This window comes from Scyliorhinus canicula, chromosome 6, assembly GCF_902713615.1.
Source record: "Scyliorhinus canicula chromosome 6, sScyCan1.1, whole genome shotgun sequence".
In the NCBI taxonomy this organism is placed as follows: Eukaryota; Metazoa; Chordata; class Chondrichthyes; order Carcharhiniformes; family Scyliorhinidae; genus Scyliorhinus; species Scyliorhinus canicula.
In genome coordinates, this window is record NC_052151.1 from 39,855,498 (window position 1) to 39,875,656 (window position 20,159).

General features: G+C 47.8%; 1 protein-coding gene across 4 annotated transcripts in view; it reads right to left on the minus strand.

Moving 5' to 3' along the window:
* armc2 (armadillo repeat containing 2) overlaps nucleotides 1–20,159 on the minus strand; it is a 253,785-nt gene that overhangs the window by 198,596 nt on the left and 35,030 nt on the right. For all 4 annotated transcript variants that reach the window (XM_038799209.1, XM_038799210.1, XM_038799207.1 and 1 more), the window contains one exon: nucleotides 3,890–4,085. In XM_038799209.1, the coding sequence (XP_038655137.1) occupies nucleotides 3,890–4,085 (196 nt within the window). The remainder of the gene's footprint in view (nucleotides 1–3,889; nucleotides 4,086–20,159) is intronic.

Sequence of the window (20,159 nt, forward strand, 5' to 3'; positions counted from 1 at the left end):
TGGAGTATTGTGTTCAGTTTTGGTCTCCTTACTTGAGAAAGGACATACTGGCACTGGAGGGTGTGCAGAGGAGATTCGCTAGGTTAATCCCAGAGCTGAAGGGGTTGGATAATGAGGAGAGGTTGAGTAGACTGGGACTGTACGCGTTGGAATTTAGAAGGATGAGGGGGGATCTTATAGAAACATTTAAAATTATGAAGGGAATAGATGCGGGCAGGTTGTTTCCACTGGCGGGTGAAAGCAGAACTAGGGGACATAGCCTCAAAATAAGGGGAAGTAGATTTAGGACTGAGTTTAGGAGGAACTTCTTCACCCAAAGGGTTGTGAATCTATGGAATTCCTTGCCCAGTGAAGCAGTTGAGGCTCCTTCATTACATGTTTTTAAGGTAAAGATAGATAGTTTTTTGAAGAATAAAGGGATTAAGGGTTATGGTGTTCGGGCCGGAAAGTGGAGCTGAGTCCACAAAAGATCAGCCATGATCTCATTAAATGGCGAAGCAGGCTCGAGGGGCCAGATGGCCTACTCCTGCTCCTAGTTCGTATGTTCTTATGTTCACTCTCCCCACCAAACTAGTGATGTTGTACCTGCGAAGCCCCCCCCCCACTCCCGGGCAACCTGCACCTCCAGGTACCTAACGTGAGTCCCTGCCCTACAGAATGGCAGCCCCCCCACCCCTGCCCCTACCCCCGGCCAAGACGCCACAAAATACTGACTCTTGTCCAGGTTCAGCTTGTACCCCGAGAAAGACCCAAATACTCGAAGCAGCACCAATATTCCCCCTATCGACACACTCGGTTCCGACTCGTATAACAGCAAGTCATCGGCATATAAGGACACCCTATGCTCTATCTGCCCCCCCCCCCCCCCCCCCCCCCCCCCCCCGCATTATGCCATTCCATACACCAGAACTTCTTAATGCGATGGCCAACGGCTCAATCGCGAGTGCAAACAGCAGGGGAGACATAGAACATCCCTGCCTAGCCCCACGGTGGAGAGAAAAGTATCTCGAGCTGATGTTGTTTGTGTGGACACTCGCCTTCGGCTCCTTTTATAGTAGCTTTACACAGTTCACAAATCTTGGACCAATCCCAAACCGCCAATACTTTTGCGTCCACATTCAGAAGTGATATGGGCCTATACGACCCACACTCCGTCAGATCCTTATCTTTTTTTTAGCAACAGGGAAATCGATGCCTGCCCCAATGTTTGTGGCAACACCCCCTTCCCTATTGCCTCTTAAAACATCCCCACCATCAGGGGTGCCAGCTTATCCTTGATTTTTTTATAATATTCCACCGGAAACCCATCTGGCTCTGCCACCTTCCCCGACTGCATCCTCCCAATCGCATCCTTTATCTCCTGCTCCACTATCGCTCCTTCTAATATAGGCCTGTCCCCCTCCCCTAACCTCGGGTACTCCAACCCATCTAGAAATTCCTGCATCTCCCGGTCTCCCCCAGGTGGCACTGACCTGTACAATCTCTCATAGAATTCCTCAAATACCTTATTAATCAGATCCGGAGCCACCATCAACTTCCCTGCCCTATCCCTCACCTGAACAATTTATCTTACCGCTGCCTCCCTCCGGAGCTGACCTGCTAACATACGCCTTATCTCCATGTTCGTAAACTGCACCCCTTGCTCGTCCCAGTTGGCGCACCTCCTTCCTGGTAGATAGTCGGTCAAAGCTCGCCTGTAGGTCCTTCCTCTTTTCCAACTTCGCTGGGTCTCCATCTAGTATCTGAGGAGTTGCAAATGGTGCTTAACATTGTGCAATGATCAGCAAACATCCACACTTCCAGGGGAAGGTCAATGATGAAGCTGCTGAAGATGGTTGGCTTGGGATACTATCCTGATGAGCATCCGCAGCAATGTCCCAGGGCTGAGATGATTGACCTCCAACAACTACAGCCAACTAGGGGCTTTTCACAGTAACTTCATTGAAGCCTACTTGTGACAATAAGCGATTATTAAAGTTTGTTTGTGCTAGGTATGATTCCAACCAGGGAAATGTTTTCCCTCCGATTTCTATTGACTTCGGTTTTGCTCGGGCTCCTTGATGACATGCTCAGTCAAATGCTGCCTTGATGTCAAGGGCAGTCACTCTCACCTCTGGAATTTAGCTCTTTTGCCCATTTTTAAGGCCATAAAGGCTATAAAGAGGATAGGAGATGATTAAGGTTGTACAGCCTGTGCTCAGTCCCTCAGGAATCCTGCAACCGAGAGGTAGCCCACCACCATGGGTGTCTACTGCATTGGAGTAGCAAGGGCACTGGCTGTGCCCACATCAGCTTCAAGTCCATGGAGCACAATTGGCAGCAATGAGAAGTGAACAAGTAAAAAAAGACGCATTTATATCGCACTTTTTCACGATTACTGGACGTCTCAAAACATTTTACTGCCAATTAAATATTTTTTCAAGTGTCACCTCAGCGGCAGCCAATTTGCACTCAACCTTTTTTCTACAGGGTTGCTCGTGAGATTAGCCGGGGGCATTGTGGGGTCTCACAATCAGCTGCCCTTTATTGTATAAGGCAGGTGATAGATGCTATGTTCATCAAGGCAGGGATTATACAAGATTCCGAGAGCGATTGGCTTTGAAAAAAATGACAGGATTCCCTTAGGTACAGGGGTGAAAGGTTGTGTGCATGTTTCCATCAAAATGCCCTCAGAATGCTCAGATACTTTTGTCAACAGCAACACATTCCACTTCCTCCATGTATAAATCATCCCTCTCTGACTGAAGGAACATCACATCAAACACTATCCTGGCTTGCAACTGTATCACTATTGCGTCACTGTCGCTGGGTGAAAATCTTGGAATTCCCTCCCTAATAGCAGTGTAGGTATATCTGCATCACATATACTGCAGTGGTTTAAGAAGGCAGCTCATCACCACCTTCCCAAGGACATTTAGGAATGGGCAATAAATGCTGGCTTGGCCGCCAATGCCCACATTCTGTGAATGAATAAACAAAAGAAAAGGTGATCAGAGTGTAGGCACTCACCCAACTTTGCAGCTTCCAAAGCTCAATAGATGTTAACACCCTTGCCTGGCCTTGCTGCAGGGATCTTTGGAAAAACTTCTGTAGCAGTTCTTCCACACAGTAATCCCTTTATGTTACATTTAATCCCAATGATAGTTATGGGTTTTACTGCTTAGAAACTCTGCAATTCTTATTTCCTGTCAGTTACAGGTAACAATCACATCATGTGCTCTTACCTCAGTGCTGCTGAAGCAAGCCACTGAAGTTCTGAGAGATCTGTGCGCTTTCAACAACATTCCAAACTCGGCACAAAACCGTTGTTACTATCTTAACTGCCTCAAATGGATGACCTCCATTGGTCAGCAGACTCTCACTCTATTTCCATATCCATAGAACCCTACAGTGCAGATGGAGGCCATTCAGCCCATCGAATCTGCACCGACCCTCTGAAAGAGAACCCCATCCATGCCCACTTCTCCCACCCTATCCCCATAATCTGCACACCTTTGGACACTATTTAACAGCCTTGGGAAAATTGACTGGCAACAGAAAGAAATTATAGTGCAGCCCACTACTCTCCCATCTCAGCCTCCAACCCCATTTCCATGAGAAAATTCAACCCTTGTTTTCCATCAGCCCACAATGTGGCTGTGTTGACAAATAGCTCCACTCATTTACAAAAAGAACAATGCCAACAGTTAACAGGAACAAGGAGCCTAAGATCAGAATGTTTCTTTTAAATCAACACCGCAGAAAATTTAGCAGCATTAATTCATCAAGAGCTTATTATATAATTGTACTTTGGACTGAAAATTATCAGTTGACTTCCAAATGCTCAGTCTGGCTACGTGCTTTATGAATAATAATAACTCCAATCAAAATATTTAGATCATGCACATACCTGCCAAGGCTGGTCTGTGTTGATAGTGAGCCCACATGTTCCCTCACCCTGGTAGGCACGATCATCTCTTCTCTCCCACATTCTGTGCTCTCATTTGCTAAGATATTTGCATTAAGCTGTGATAAAGCAGCTGCATCAGCATCATGTGAGAAAGCTTTAAGGTTGAGTGAGGAATCTGAATTTAACCTCTTTATGGCTGCAAGGGAAACATAAAACACTCCATTATATGGCTTCAACCCACAATCAGACAGCTAGGGCTGGATTTTCACTACAGAGGCAGGTAGCTCAAGTTGGGAAATTTCATGATGTGGCAGACCCAGAATAAACCCAACTCCATGAAAATCTGGGCCTCAGACCCCAATATTCACATGGATCTGGTGAAGGGGTGGAATGCATATCAGTGGCCGGGAAGTTCACATTACCTGGGGAGAGAAAGTTCCTCTCTACTTAATTGCAGAAAGTAATTAGAATTTTAAAATTCCATTTCCTGCCTTGCAGTCAGCCAGGTTGCGATTGCTGGGTTGGGGAGGTGGGGAACAATATAACATTACAGTGCAGTACAGGCTCTTCGGCCCTCGATGTTGCGTGAACCTGTGAAACCAATCTAAAGCCCATCTACACTATTCCATTATCATCCATATGTTTACCCACTGACCATTTAAAGGCCCTTAATGTTGGCGAGTCCACTACTGTTGCAGACAGGGCATTCCACGCACCTACTACTCTCTGAGTAAAGAACCTACCTCTGACATCTGTCCTATATCTATCTCCCCTCAATTTAAAGCTATGTCCCCTCATGCTAGCCATCACCATCCGAGGAAAAAGGCTCTCACTGTCCACCCTATCCAATCCTCTGATCATCTTGTATGCCTCAATTAAGTCACCTCTTAACCTTCTTCTCTCTAATGAAAACAGCCTCAAGTCCCTCAGCCTTTCCTCATAAGATCTTCCCTCCATACCAGGCAACATCCTGGTAAATCTCCTCTGTACCCTTTTCAAGGCTTCCACATCCTTCCTATAATGCGGCGACCAGAACTGCACGCAATACTCCAAATGCGGCCACACCAGAGCTTTGTACAGCTGCAACATGACCTCATGGCTCTGGAAACTCAATTCCTCTACCAATAAAAGCTAACACACCGTACGCCTTCTTAACAACCCTATCAACCTGGGTGGCAACTTTCAGGGATCTATTACATGGACACCGAGATCTCTCTGCTCATCCACACTACCAAGAATCTTGAGTGTTGTCAAAATACATGAGGATGTTTCCCATTCCTCCTGGAAATGTCATCGCAGAATAATATATAAATGGTAACAGTTCGGGTCGCCTCATTTTAGGAAGGATGTGGAAGCTTTGGAAAAGGTGTAAAGGAGGTTTACCAGGATGTCACCTGGAATGGAGAGTAGGTTTTACGAGAAAAGGTTGAGGGTGCTAGGCCTTTTCTCATTAGAACGGAGAAGGATGAGGGGCGACTTGATAGAGGTTTATAAGATGATCAGGGGAATAGATAGAGAAGATAGTCAGAGACTTTTTCCCCGGGTGGAACAAACCATTAGAAGGGTCATAAATTTAAGGTAAATGGTGGAAGATATAGGGGGGATGTTAGAGGTAGGTTCTTTACCCAGAGAGTAGTAGGGGCATGGAATGCACTGCCTGTGGAAGTAGCTGAGTCGGGAAACATTAGGGACCTTCAAGCGGGCTATTGGATAGGTACATGGATTACGGTAGAATGATGGGGTGTAGATTCATTTGTTCTTAATCTAGGACAAAAGTTCAGCACAACATCGTGGGCCGAAGGGCTTGTTCTGTGCTGTATGTTTCTATGTTCTATTAGCCCAGTACTCTGTATTCCTGTTACTCCTTCCAAAATGAATCACCTCACACTTTTCTGATTTAACTCCATTTGCCACCTCTCAGCCCAGCTCTGCAGCTTATGTCCCTCTGTAACCTGCAACATCCTTCCGCACTGTCCACAACACCACCGACCTTAATGTCATCCGCAAATTTACTCACCCATCCTTCTACGCCCTCCTCCAGGTCAGTTAGAAAAATAACAAACAGCAGTGGCCCCAGAACAGATCCTAGTGGTACACCACTAGTAACTGAACTCCAGGCTGAACATTTCCCATCAACCACTACCTTACAGTCTTCGTACAGCTAGCCAATTTCTGATCCAAACCGCTAAATCACCCTCAATCCCATGCCTCCGTATTTTCTGCAATAGCCTACTGTGGGGAACCTTATCAAACGTTTTACTGAAATCCATATACACCAAATCAACTGCTATACCCTCGTCCACCTGTTTGGTCACCTTCTCAAAGAACTCAATAAGGTTTGTGAGGCACGACCTACCCTTCACAAAACCGTGTTGACTATCCCTAATCAAATTATTCCTTTCTAGATGATTATAAATCCTATGTCTCATAATCCTTTCCAAGACTTTGCCCACAACAGAAGTAAGGCTCACTGGTCTATAGTTACCGGGGTTGTCTCTACTCCCCTTCTTGAACAAGGGGACAACATTTGCTCCAGTCTTCTGGCACTATTCCTGCAGACAATGACGACATAAAGATCAAAGCCAAAGGCTCTGCAATCTCCTCCAGAGAATCCTAGGATAAATCCAATCCGGCCCAGGGGACTTATCTATTTTCACACTTTCCAGAATAGCTAACATTTCCTACTTATGAACCTCAAACCCACATAGTCTAGTAGCCTGTATCTCAGTATTCTCCTCGACAACATTGTCCTTTTTCCTGTGTGAATACTGACAAAAAATATTCATTTAGCACCTTTCCTATCTCCTCGGACTCCACGCACAACTTCCCACTACTGTCCTTGACTGGCCCTACTCTTACCCTAGTCATTCTTTTATTCCTGACATACCTATAAAAAGCTTTAAGGTTTTCCTTGATCCTACCTGCCAAGGACTTCTCATGCCCTCTCCTGGCTCTTCTTAGCTCTCTCTTTAGGTCCTTCCTGGCTAACATGTAAGTCTCAAGCGCCCTAACTGAACATTCACGTCTCATGAAGGGGAGCTAGCGCAAAGGGATAGCAGGGATAGGTGGCAGGAAACATGACAGAAGATGATGCCAGGGTGACCAACCTGATGTACCATCAATTGAACGCGAGACGAGTTGCCGGACAAAAGTATGGCTTTAATCAGCTAGATGTTAGCCCTGCGGTCGATTACAGTATAAGGACGACCACCGGGAGTACTGGATATTTATACCTCGCCCTGGAGGCGGGGTTAACTCAGCCTCTCGACCAATCGGGGAGCCGTCACATGACTGGTCTCAACCAACCGGTCGAGAGGCACATGACCGACCAGGGCCAATGGTAAGCCGGTGTTCTGCACCAATGGCAGGCAGCTATGCTAATCATACCACCACATTCACCCCTTGCGGAGAAAGAAGCCGGGGGGGGGGGGTGTCAGCGAGAGCTGGGGGGGGGGAGAACTGATGGTATGAGTAGTAATCAGAGAAGAAAAAAAAATGTATCCTTGGCTTCCCACTGGCCCAGACATTTAACAACAGTACATAGTGTCCATACAAGGTCCATGGTGGTGTTGAAAGTTAAATGGACTCGATCAACCTTTTCGTTGCCCGTGACGTCCTTTCAGACCGCCGCAGTGGAGTTGGTGATGCTGGTTCAGCCGATGGTGGTGGTTCAACTGATGTCCTGGACACCGGGAGCAATGGTCCTTGAACTGTCTCTGTAACCCGGGCTGGTGGTGGAGACGCCATGGATGGGGGAGGGGTGGCCTGGGTGGGGCGCTGGGGGGAAAATAACAGGGGGGGTTCTGTGGTGAAGGGGGGGGGGAGGGCCGCACGCCGGCGGGTGCCAGGTCCCGGAGGGAGACCGTGTCCTGCCGACCGTCGGGGTACTCCACGTATGCATACTGCGGGTTAGCGTGGAGTAACTGGACTTGTTCCACCAACGGGTCAAACTTGTGCACCCGCACATGCTTCCGGAGCAAGAGGGGATCCGGAGGACGACTTCCTGGGGAAAACAAGAAGACGTTCATGAGGTGTCTGATTTGTTGTGGTACAGAGGAGTGAGCGGATAGAATGTAGGGCATCGGGGATAACCTCTTGCCATCGGGAAATTAGGAGATCTCTGGACCGGAGGGCCGGTAGTATGGTCTTCCAGATGGTACCATTCTCCCGCTCGACCTGTCCGTTACCACGAGGGTTATAGCTGGTCGTCCTGCTAGAGGCAATGCCCCTGCTGAGCAGGAATTGACGCAGCTCGTCGCTCATAAATGAGGACCCCCGATCGCTATGTATGTACGCGGGGTAGCCGAACAGGGAGAAGATGGAGAGGAGGGCCTTAATGACGGTCGATGTGGTCATGTCGGGGCAGGGAATGGCGAAGGGGAAGCGAGAGTATTCATCGATTACCATCAGGAAGTAAATGTTGCGGTTGCTAGAGGGAAGGGGCCCCTTGAAGTCAATGCTGAGACGTTCGAAGGGGCGGGATGCTTTGATCAGATGCGCGCGCCCGGGGCGGTAGAAGTGCGGTTTGCACTCTGCGCAGATGTGGCAGTCACGGGTTACTGTCCTGACTTCCTCGATGGAGAAGGGCAAGTTGCGGGCCTTTATGAAATGATAGAAACGGGTCACCCCTGGATGGCAGAGGTCCGCGTGGAGGGGGCGAAGGCGGTCTATCTGCGCGCTGGCGCAGGTACCGCGGGACAGGGCATCAGGAGGCTCATTGAGCTTCCCAGGACGATACAAGATATCGTAGTTGTACGTGGACAACTCGATCTGCCACCGTAAGATCTTGTCGTTCTTAATCTTGCCCCTCTGTGCATTATCGAACATGAAGGCCACTGACCGTTGGTCTGTGAGGAGGGTAAACTTCCAGCCGGCCAAATAGTGCCTCCAATGTCGCACGGCTTCGACTATGGCCTGGGCTTCCTTTTCCACTGAGGAGTGGCGGAGTTCGGAAGCCTGGAGGGTTCTGGAGAAGAAGGCCATGGGTCTGCCCGCTTGGTTCAGGGTGGCCGCCAGAGCTACTTCTGATGCGTCGCTGTCGACCTGGAAGGGGAGGGACTCGTCGATGGCGCGCATCGTGGCCTTTGCGATGTCCGCTTTGATGCGGCTAAAGGCCTGGCAGGCCTCTGACGACGGCGGGAAGGTCGTGGACTGAATGAGGGGACGGGCCTTGTCGGCGTAATTGGGAACCCATTGGACGTAGTAAGCGAAGAAACCCAGGCAGCGTTTGAGGGTATTGGGGAGAGGGAGTTCCATCAGGGGGCGCATGCGTTCGGGGTCGGGGCCTATCACTCCGTCATGCACTACGTAGCCGAGGATGGCTAGACGGTCGGTGCTAAACACACACTTATCCTTATTGTAAGTTAGGTTAAGGAGTTTTGCGGTTTGGAGGAATTTTCGGAGGTTGATGTCATGGTCCTGCTGGTCGTGGCTGCAGATGGTGACATTATCGAGATCCGGGAAGGTAGCCCGTAATCCGTATTTGTCGACCATTCGGTCCATCTCCCGTTGGAAGACCGAGACCCCATTTGTGACACCGAATGGAATCCTGAGGAAGTGGTAGAGGCGCCCATCAGCCTCGAAAGCGGTGTACTTGCGGTCACTCGCGCGGATGGGGAGCTGGTGATAAGCGGACTTGAGGTCCACAGTGGAGAAGACTTTGTATTTCGCAATCTCGTGTACCATGGCGGAAATACGGGGGGAGAGGATACGCGTAAACCGGTTGATGGTCTGGCTGTAGAAGATGACCATCCGGTTTTTCTCCCCAGTCCGGACCACCAGCACTTGGGCTCGCCAGGGACTGTTGCTGGCCTCGATGACCCCTTCCTTCAGCAACCTCTGGACGTCGGACCTGATGAAGGTCCGGTCCTGGGTGCTGTACCGTCTGCTCCGGGTCACGACGGGTTTGCAATCGGAGGTGAGATTAGCAAACAAGGAGGGGGGTCCACTTTGAGGGACGCAAGGCTGCAGACAGTGAGGGTGGGTATAGGGCCACCGAATTGGAAGGTCAAGCTCTGCAGGTTGCACTGGTAGTCCAGTCCTAGGAGTGCCGGTGCGCAAAGGTCTGGGAGGACAAGGGGTTTATAATTTTTAAAAACCTTCCCTTGGACCGTGAGGTCCGCGATGCAGCACCCGGTGATGCGGACGGAGTGCGAACCTGAGGTTAACCCGATTTTGTGTTTTACAGGGTGGACAGGGAGCGTGCAGTGTCTTACCGAGTCAGGGTGAACGAAGCTTTCCATGCTCCCGGAGTCCAGCAGGCAGCCCGTCTCGTGCCCGTTGAGGTGGATTAGCGTCGTCGTCTTAGCGAGCGTGCGTGGACATGACTGGTCGAGCTGAATGGCCGCGAGCCGTGGAGAAGATCCATCGTCGTAGTCGTCGTCGGCCGAGTAGGTGCTGGCAGGACCTTGTGTGCCAGTCCAGGATGGCGGTGCCCAGGATCCGCACGTGGAGTCGGGGCCCCAAGATGGCGGCGCCCAGGACCCGCAGGTGGAGTCGGGGCCCCAAGATGGCAGCGCCCAGGACCCGCACGTGGAGTCGGTGCCCCAAGATGGCGGCGCCCAGGACCCGCACGTGGAGTCGGTGCCCCAAGATGGCGGCGCCCAGGACCCGCACGTGGCGTCCGGCGCCCAAGATGGTGGCGCCCGCGGGACCCTCGTGGTTGCTGGGGGCAGGGGTAGCGGTGCCGGCGGGCCGATCGGAGCGGCTGAGAGTGGGGGCAGAGAGGCGCGCAGGCCGGGCGCAGGGGCCGGGGAGATTGGCTCGGTGCGCTGGAAGGGCCCGGAGGAGGAGATCTCCGGTCGCTGCGTGGCAGACCGACGAAAAATTGCCCTTCTTCCCGCAGCTCTTACAAAGGGCGGAGCGGGCCGGGCAGCGCGGGCGAGGGTGTTTGGCGAACCCACAGAAATAGCAGCGGGCCCCCGCGGACTTATCGGGGTGTCCCGCGGCGCAGGCCTGAGGGGGGTCGAAAGCGGCGGATGGCAGTGGAAAAGCGTGCCAGGAGGTCCAGGGAGCTGCAGCGCGGCTGGGAACATAGGCGCGGGCGTTTAAGTCTGCGACCTCCAGGGAGGTGGAGAGAGTCCGTGCCTCAGTGAGGCTGAGGTCGTCTTTTTCCAGCATCCGCTGGCGGATAGCGGCGGACTGCATCCCAGCCACGTAAGCATCTCTGATCAAAAGTTCCATGTGCTCAGTGGCTGAAACTTGGAGGCAGGTGCAATTCCTCCCCAGGACAGCGAGGGCCTGGTAAAAATCGTCTAAGGACTCACCGGGGAGCTGTTGTCTGGTAGCCAGCAGATGTCGGGCGAACACTCGGTTTACCGGCTTAAGAAACTGTCCTTTCAGCTTATCCATGGCCGCGTCGTACTCTTTTTCTTCCCCTATCATCGCGTAGGCCGCCATGCCCACGCTGGAATGGAGAATATGAAGCTTCTGTGCCATGGTGGGGGGGGGGAGGCTGCTTGCGGACGCCAGGTAGCCATCGAAACACGCCAGCCAATGTTTGAAGATTTCCGATGCGTTCTGAATTTGCGGGCTGATGCGGAGGCATTCGGGCTTGATCCGGAGCTCCATCTTCAAATTTCTAGCTGATTAAATTGATGTACCATCAATTGAATGCGAGATGAGTTGCTGGACAAAAGTATGGCTTTAATCAGCTAGATGTTAGCCCTACGGTCGATTACAGTATAAGGACGACCGCCGGGAGTACTGGGTATTTATACCCCACCCTGGAGGTGGGGTTAACTCAGCCTCACGACGAATCGGGGAGCCGTCACATGACTGGTCTCAACCAACCGGTCGAGAGGCACATGACCAACCAGGGCCAATGGTAAGCCGGTGTTCTGCACCAATGGCAGGCAGCTATGCTAATCATACCACCACACAACCTTTATGAAATAATATAAGGGACACTTTGAACGTGGGGAGGGAAGGGTCCTGGTGATCATGAGGGGTGGGGTTTTGGTGAACATGGGAGCAGAGGAGGAGAGGGGGGGCTTGGTAAGTGCGAGAGTGGGGAGGAATGAGGGGAGTTGTTTCATCATAAGAGCGAGTTGGGGTGGGTCTCGAGACCATATTCAACTAAAACTTACAATTCATTTTGCTGAGTCACAATATCTATCTTTTGCGGAGTCACAATATTTATCTGCTGACCAACTCACTCACTTACAGTCCTCAAATTGCTCAAAAATCACTCTCAGGACTCCCAGGTTGAGTTTGCCACAGGCTATCCTAGAAATTAGGGGAAAAAAGGGTGTCTGTCAACTCGTCAAAAGACATGGGACAAACCGTCAAAATAAGGGAACATCCCTTAAAATAAGGGAACATCCCTTAAAATAAGGGAACATCCTTTAAAATCAGGGATAGTTGGTCACCCTGGGCTTCAGGGACTAGCAGAATTCCTCCTCACCGACAAGCTGGAAAAATACTTTCCTGCTCGATCTGGCACTTTCTGCTTCCAGCTGCCGGTGTCGTCTCTCTTGGGAAATCCGGATTTACAGTATTACATTCAAAAAGCTGCCAATATATGAAGCACGGACTCTCATTTAAATATTTTAATAATCGACCCACTTGAGTGTGTTATTAAAAACCTCCAAAAAGCCAAGCGAAAACTGAAAGTAACCACATTCAAGGCAGGTTGGGTTTGGGCTTCACATTTTTAACAATTTAAAAACCTTCCCCCATGTCCATCATTGGGATAGAAGTATAGAATCTACGGCACGGAGACAGGCCCTTCATCCCAAACTGGTCCATGCCAACCAAAAAGCCCATCTAAGCTAACCCTATTTGCCTGCATTTAGTCCATATCCCTCTCAACCTTTCCTATCCACGTATCTGTCCAAATGTCTTTTAAATGTTGCCAATGTCCCTGCCTTAACCAGCTGCAGCTCATTCCACATACGGACCGCCCTCTGTGTAAAAAGGTTGTTCCTCAGGTTCCCATTCATTCTTTCCCCTCTTAACTTAACCCTATGCCATCTAGTTCTCGATTCCCCAACCCTGGGAAAAAGACTGAGTGCATTCACCCTATTCATGCCTCTCATGATCTTACACACCTCTGTAAGTTCACCCCTCAGTCTTCTACGCTCCAAAGAAAAAAGTCCTAGCCTGTCCAGTCTCTCCCTATAACTCAGGCCCTCGAGTCCTGGCAAACTCCTTGTAAATCTCTCCTCATTCTCTCTAGTTTAATAATATCTTTCCTATAGCAAGGAAACCAAAATGGAACACAATACTCCAGGTGCGGCCTCAATAACATCCTCTATAATTGCAACATAACTTCCCAACTTCGATACTCAATGCCCTGACTGATGACGGCCAGCAGGCCAAAAGCTTTCTTCACTACCATATCTACCTGTGACTCCACCTTTAGAGATCCACGCACCTGAACTCCACGGTCCCACTGTTCCACAATACTCCCTAAAGTCCTACTATTCACTGTGAAATTCCTACCTTGATTTGACTGTCCAAAATGCAATACCTCACACTTATCAGAACTGAATTGCATTTGCCATTTCTCAGCCCACTTCCCCAGCTGATCAAGATCCTGCAATTTTTGATAACCTTCCTCACTGTCTACAACAGGGGTGGGCAAACTTTTCAGTGCAAGGGCCACATTCAGAAATTCACAATTTTAAAGGGCCGCATAGTATATTAAGTAAAATAATTAATATTTAAAATAGCCAAAATAAAAGGTTTTTAAAGAAAAAAAAAGCAATTAATTTTTATTAATTAATATTTTAAAGTAGAAACTTTACATGAAACATATTTATTTGAAAAACAAAGTAACTCAGTTTAAAGAAAAAAAAGCAATTAATTTTTATTAATTAATATTTTAAAGTAGAAACTTCACATGAAACACATGTTGTGCCAAGCAATGATCACCCTACTCAAGTCAACGTATCCACCCTATACCAGTAACCCAACAGCACCCCCCCCCATTAACCTTAAAATTAAAAAAGAAAAAAAAAATTTTTTTTAAAGAAATTTTTTTTTTTAATGACTCGATCTTGGTGGGCCACATGAATATCTTTGGCGGGCCGCATGCGGCCCGCGGGCCGTAGTTTGCCCACCCCTGGTCTACAATGTCCATAAGACACAGGAGCAGAATTAGGCTCATCGAGTCTGCTCTGCCATTCAATCATGGCTGATATCTTTCTCATCCTCATTTTCCTGCCTTCTCCCCATAACCCTTGATCCCCTTATTGATCAAGAACCTATCTATCTCTGTCTTAAACTTCTGCAAACCTACTGATCATGCCGTGTACATTCTCATTCAAATTGTTGATATAGATAACAAACAGCAATGGGCCCAGCACTGACCCCTGAGGCACACACTAGTCACAGGTCCCAGTCCGACAAGCATCCTTCCACTATTACCCTCTGCTGCCGGCCATCAAGCCAATTGTACATCCAATTTGCCAGCTCTCCCTGGATTCCATGTGATCTAACCTCCCAGAGCAGCCTACCATGTGGAACTTTATCAAATGCCTTACTAAAATCCATATAGACTATGTCTACCGCCCTGCCCCCATCAACCTCCCTGGTTATTTCATCAAAGAACTCTAACAAATTTATACGGCGTGATCTCTCATGCACAAAGCCTGCATATATTATCCCTCAGAATTCTCTCCAGTAACTTATCCGCCACAGATGTCAGGTTTACCAGTGTATAATTCATTATAAGGGCACAACATTTGCTACCCTCCAGTTTTCTGGTACCTCACACGTGGCTCAGCCAGGGCTCCCACAATTTCTTCTCTAGCCTCACGCAATGTTCTTTGATATACCTGGTCAGGGCCAGAAGATTTATCCACCTTCATACATTTTAATACATCCATCACCTTCTCTACTGTAATGCGAACTGTCTCCACTAACCTTCCCTGGTTCCCAAGTCTTTGTCTTTCTCCACGGTAAATACAGAGGAGAAATATTCATTGAGAACCATGCTCATCTCCTGCGGTTCCACATCATAGAATCATAGAATTTACAGTGCAGAAGGAGGCCATTCGGCCCATCGAGTCTGCACCGGCTCTTGGAAAGAGCACCCTACCTAAGTTCAACACCTTCACCCTATCCCAATAACCCAGTAACCCCACCCAACACTAAGGGCAATTTTGGACACTAAGGGCAATTTATCATGGCCAATCCACCTAACCTGCACATCTTTGGACTGTGGGAGGAAACCGGAGCACCCGGAGGAAACCCACGCACACACGGGGAGGATGTGCAGACTCCGCACAGACAGTGACCCAAGCCGGAATCGAACCTGGGACCCTGGAGCTGTGAAGCCATTGTGCTATCCACAATGCTACCGTGCTGCCCACATGTGTCCACTTTAGGCCTTGAGAGGTCCTATTCTCTCTCTAGTTATTCTTTTTCCTTTATTATACTTAAAGAATCCCTTTGGATTCACCTTAATCCTCTCAGCCAAAGCTACCTCATGCCCCCGTTTTGCCCTCCTAATTTCCTTCTCGAGTACACTCCTGTATCCCCTGTACCAACTCCAAGAAATCCCTTGATTCCAGCTGATTGTAAATGAGACATGCCTCCTTCTTTTTCTTGGCCAAAACCTCAATATGTTTTGTCATCCAGGTTCCCAATTCCTGCCAGCCTTGCCCTTCACCCCAACAGGAACATATGGACCCTGACGTCTAGCTATTTCACTTTTAAAGGCCTCCCACTTGCCAGAGGCCCCTTGGTCCTCAAATAAGCTACTCCAATCAACCCTTTCAAGTTCCTGTCTAATTCCATCAAAATTCACCTTGCCCCAATTTAGAACTTGCCCCTGTGGACCAGTTTTGTCTCTTTCCAAAACAATTTTAATATTAATAGAACTATGGTCGCTGGCCCCAAAGTGGTCCCCCACCGTCATCTCAGTAATTTGTCCTGCTCTATTTCCCAAGAGTAAGTCAAGCTTTGCCCTTTCCCAAGTAGGACACTCCACAGACTGCATGAGGAAACTTTCCTGAACATCTTTAACAAATTCCACCCCATCTAAGCCCTTAACTGGCAGTCCCAGTCTGTGTTAGGATGGGGATTAAAATTTCCCTCTAATACATAGATACATACATAGAAGAAAGGAGCAGGAGGAGGCCTTTTGGCCCTTCGAGCCTGCTCTGCCATCTATCATGATCATGGCTAATCATCCAACTAAATAGCCTAATCCTGCTTACTGCCCTTTTTTTTATTACTTTATCAGAGTTACAAAGCCAGAACTCAGAGTGTGGACATGGGCAAACCCCTAATCCAACGCCTTGCCTGCTCCAAAAACCAATTCAAATTTAATCCAATTCATGGTCCCCACAAGAGAGACATACCAGATCCAGGCATTACACCTGACCTCACGCTCCTCTTAGCCAAAAGACCGAGAAGCAATTCTCCCCATAACCTTTGATCCCATTCGCCCCAAGTGCTATATAGAACATAGATCATAGAACAGTACAGCACAGAACAGGCCCTTCGGCCCTCAATGTTGTGCCGAGCCATGATCACCCTACTCAAACCCACGTATCCACCCTATACCCGTAACCCAACAACCCCCCCTTAACCTTACTTTTATTAGGACACTACGGGCAATTTAGCATGGCCAATCCACCTAACCCGCACATCTTTGGACTGTGGGAGGAAACCGGAGCACCCGGAGGAAACCCACGCACACAGGGGGAGGACATGCAGACTCCACACAGACAGTGACCCAGCCGGGAATCGAACCTGGGACCCTGGAGCTGTGAAGCATTAATGCTAACCACCATGCTACCCTGCTGCCCCCTCTTGAATCTAGCCGCCTCTTGAATATATTCAATGTTTTAGCATCAACTACTTCCTGTGGTAATGAATTCCACAGGGTCACCACTCTTTGGGTGAAGAAATGTCTCCTCATCTCTATCCAAAATGGTTTACCCTGAATCCTCAGACTGTGACCCCTGGTTCTGAACCTACCATTGGGAACATCTTCTCTGCATCTACTCTGTCTAGTCCTATAACACATGAACACCATGGAAACACACGTTCAAAAGGTAGAACGGATTGTAAAGTTGTACAATTATGAATCAAATTTAATAGTTCTCCAAGAAAATTTCAACCTAGGTTTACAGGAAACATGCCTTGCTTCCATGCCCAACATCTTTGCTCTCACCATTCTTGGATTGACTCACATTCCCCATTAACCCTAGTATAATAGTCATTTCCACGCATCCATGTTCATGGGCCACAGACTAGGATCAACCAGATTTGACTTAATCAACTGACAGCATTGCCACTACCTCTCTATGGCCAAAGTTTCCCATTACTTCAGGATCAGTTTGGAGCACAAGAACAAAACCTAACCTCCATCACAAAATGTTTATCAAAGCTCTTCCCCCACTATTATTCACTGATATTAATTTTTAGGAGCTCATGAACTTCTTTGTGATCAGATTGGAGGCCATCCATTCAAATTTTCAGTTGATTTTTGTTCTTTGAGAGGTCTATCACCAGAGAATCCTGGAGCGAAAGTTGTCAGCATCCCAGGTGACATGGGTGTCAGGTGCCCAAATTCCATTTGTTTTTTTACATTTTTGAGTAATAGCACAGGAAATTGGCTGGTAGATTTTTAAAAATTAGTTCTAAGTTTTCCAAATCTGAATTCTCAAATAGGGGTTGCAGAAACAGTGCAAGGAAACAAGACACTGTGTATTAAAAATGTTGCAAAAAGATAAAGTAGATTTCTGGATTGTGTCATTTGGCTATATGGTTGCGCATCTCCCAGTTGTTTCACCTGCAGTGTTTCACAGCCTGGGTGAATATATTTTCTACAGATCTTTCATTCCTCACTGATATGAAGCTCTACTCCAGTGAAGTCATGAAGAGGAGCCATGAGTTGATGGAAGCAGTTTATATCAATGAAGTCATGAAGAGGAGCCATGAGTTGATGGAAGCAGTTTATATCAATTAAGTCACTGGAGCTAAATTTCATGTGTCTTTTCAGAGAAAGTCCTAAACATCTTCTCCCAGCTTTTTTCTAATTAGCAGTTAAATAAGGTAATAATGTGAGACTACAAAGTATCTATTCCTTTACAGTGTTGATGGATAATCGAGTAATTGGTACAATATACTAGCTCTTTAAGAGTAATGGGGTCCATTACGATCATTCCTTCCAGATTTCTTAATGCTATTTGAAAGACATTCCACAAAGAATGAAATAATATACAACCTCTAAGGCACCGCCAGCTTATTTAGAACCTTCGAAGTTTACCATGCAAAAAGGTGCCCTTCAGCCTATTATTGATTGGCTGTTCCCTTAAAGGATGCAACTACCTCTACCTCAACCACACTTTTAACAAAGCACTCCATGCTTTAACTGTTATCTTTATAAACAGATTTTTTCTACCCTCACTAAAGCAAAATGATGCAAATGCTAGAAATCCACAACAAAGTGTTGGAAATACTCAACAGGTCAAGCAGCATCTGTGGAGAAAAACAGGTTTCAACTTTAAAATCTTTCCCCAGAACCCTCAGTTCATCAACAGAATTGGAGGCTATTTTATGGAGCCTGAAAGCAGGGTGTCTGAATTAGGTGGGATGTAAAATTTTAATTACCTTTCTGTTTTAAATTTTAGAGTCCCCAATTAATTTTTTTCCAATAAAGGGGCAATTTAGCATGGCCAATCCACCTAACCCACACATCTTTAGGTTGAGACCCACGCAGACACGGGGAGAATGTGCAAACTCCACATGGACAGTGATCCGGGGCAGGGATCGAACCTGGGTCCTCGGCGGCGTAAATTTTGATTTCCTAATGGTGGATTGAGATGCAGAAACAGTTGAGACATTCAGTAGCACATTTGCAGCAAGTTGAACCTCATGACAGCCTGAGGTAGGTTGATGCTTCAAATAGGTTTGTATTCCACGAATACTCATTAGTGCAAAACATTTTTAAAGTATAGTCCAACCATCAAGATAAAGTCAGCAGCTCAAAAGACCTTGTTGTACCTGGTCCACATTTGTTTAAAGATGGCATGCACCAGTTGGCTTTTTGCAATAATGTCTGAGTTCAGCGGTTATCGTCGTTGAACTCAACAGCCCAAGGAAGGGAGCAGGAGAATGGCAGCTTGAATGCAAGCTCGGCACCGGCAAGTGTCAGTAGTGATAAGGGGGAGTGGTGGGTGTAGAGAGTGTGGTTGGGAACATGGAGTAATGGAAGATTTGGATTTGTTTTATTGTCACAAGTATCGAGGTACAATGAAAAGTATTGTTTTGTGTACAGTTCAGACAGATTATTCCATACATGAGAAGAAAAAAAAGAGCACAAATAAATACAGAATGTAAGTACATAGACACAGGCATCGGGTGAAGCATACAAGAGTGCAGTACTGCATTAGTGTGTGTTCTCAGACTTTTGTATCTCCTGCCCAATGGAAGAGGTTGGAAGAGTGAATAACCTGGGTGGGAGGGGTTTTTGTTTATGCTGCCTGCATTCGCAAGGCAGCAGGAGATGTAAACAGAGTCAATGGATGGGAGACGGGTTTGCGTGATGGACTGGGCTGTGTTCACGACTCTGTAGTTTCTTACGGTCTTGGGCAGAGCAGTTATCATACCAGGTTGTGATGCAGCCAGATAGGATGCTTTCTATGGTGCATCTGTAAAAATTGGAGTCCAGGTGGACATGCCCAATTTCCTTAGTTTCCTGAGAAAGTACAGCACTGTTGTGCTTTCTTGGTCGTAGCAGCAACGTGAGTGGACCAGGACAGATTGTTGGTGATGTGCACGCCTAGGAATTTGAAGCTGTTAACCATCTCCACCTCGGCACCATTGATGCAGCCAGGCGTATGTACGATTCTTCACTTCCTGAAGACAATGACCAACTCCTTAGTTTTGCTGACAATGAGGGAGAGATTTTTGTTCTTACACCACTCCACTAGGTTCTCTATCTCCCTCCTGTAAGAGAAAAGGGTTGTGGGCATGGATGAATGGACGAGGAAAGAGTCTGGTGTCCTCAATATGGTGGAGGATGGTGGGGACAGTCAAGCAAGGTATGGAATCAAAGCCCTCGAGGTCTGTGTCAGTACTGTCCAAATGTTGGTCCATCTTGGAGTCCTTACATGGCTATAAGTTCACCTGCAACATTTAAATTATCCCCACTGAGAGTGATCACTGACAATATCCCTCACAATGTACAGAAGGGAGGGTCAACTGACTTGCAAGTTCAGCCACATAGATATCTAGAGTGGGGAGTACAACACTGGACACCAATATGAACATTCAATAGACTGAACAATTGTTGCAGAATTGCACATGT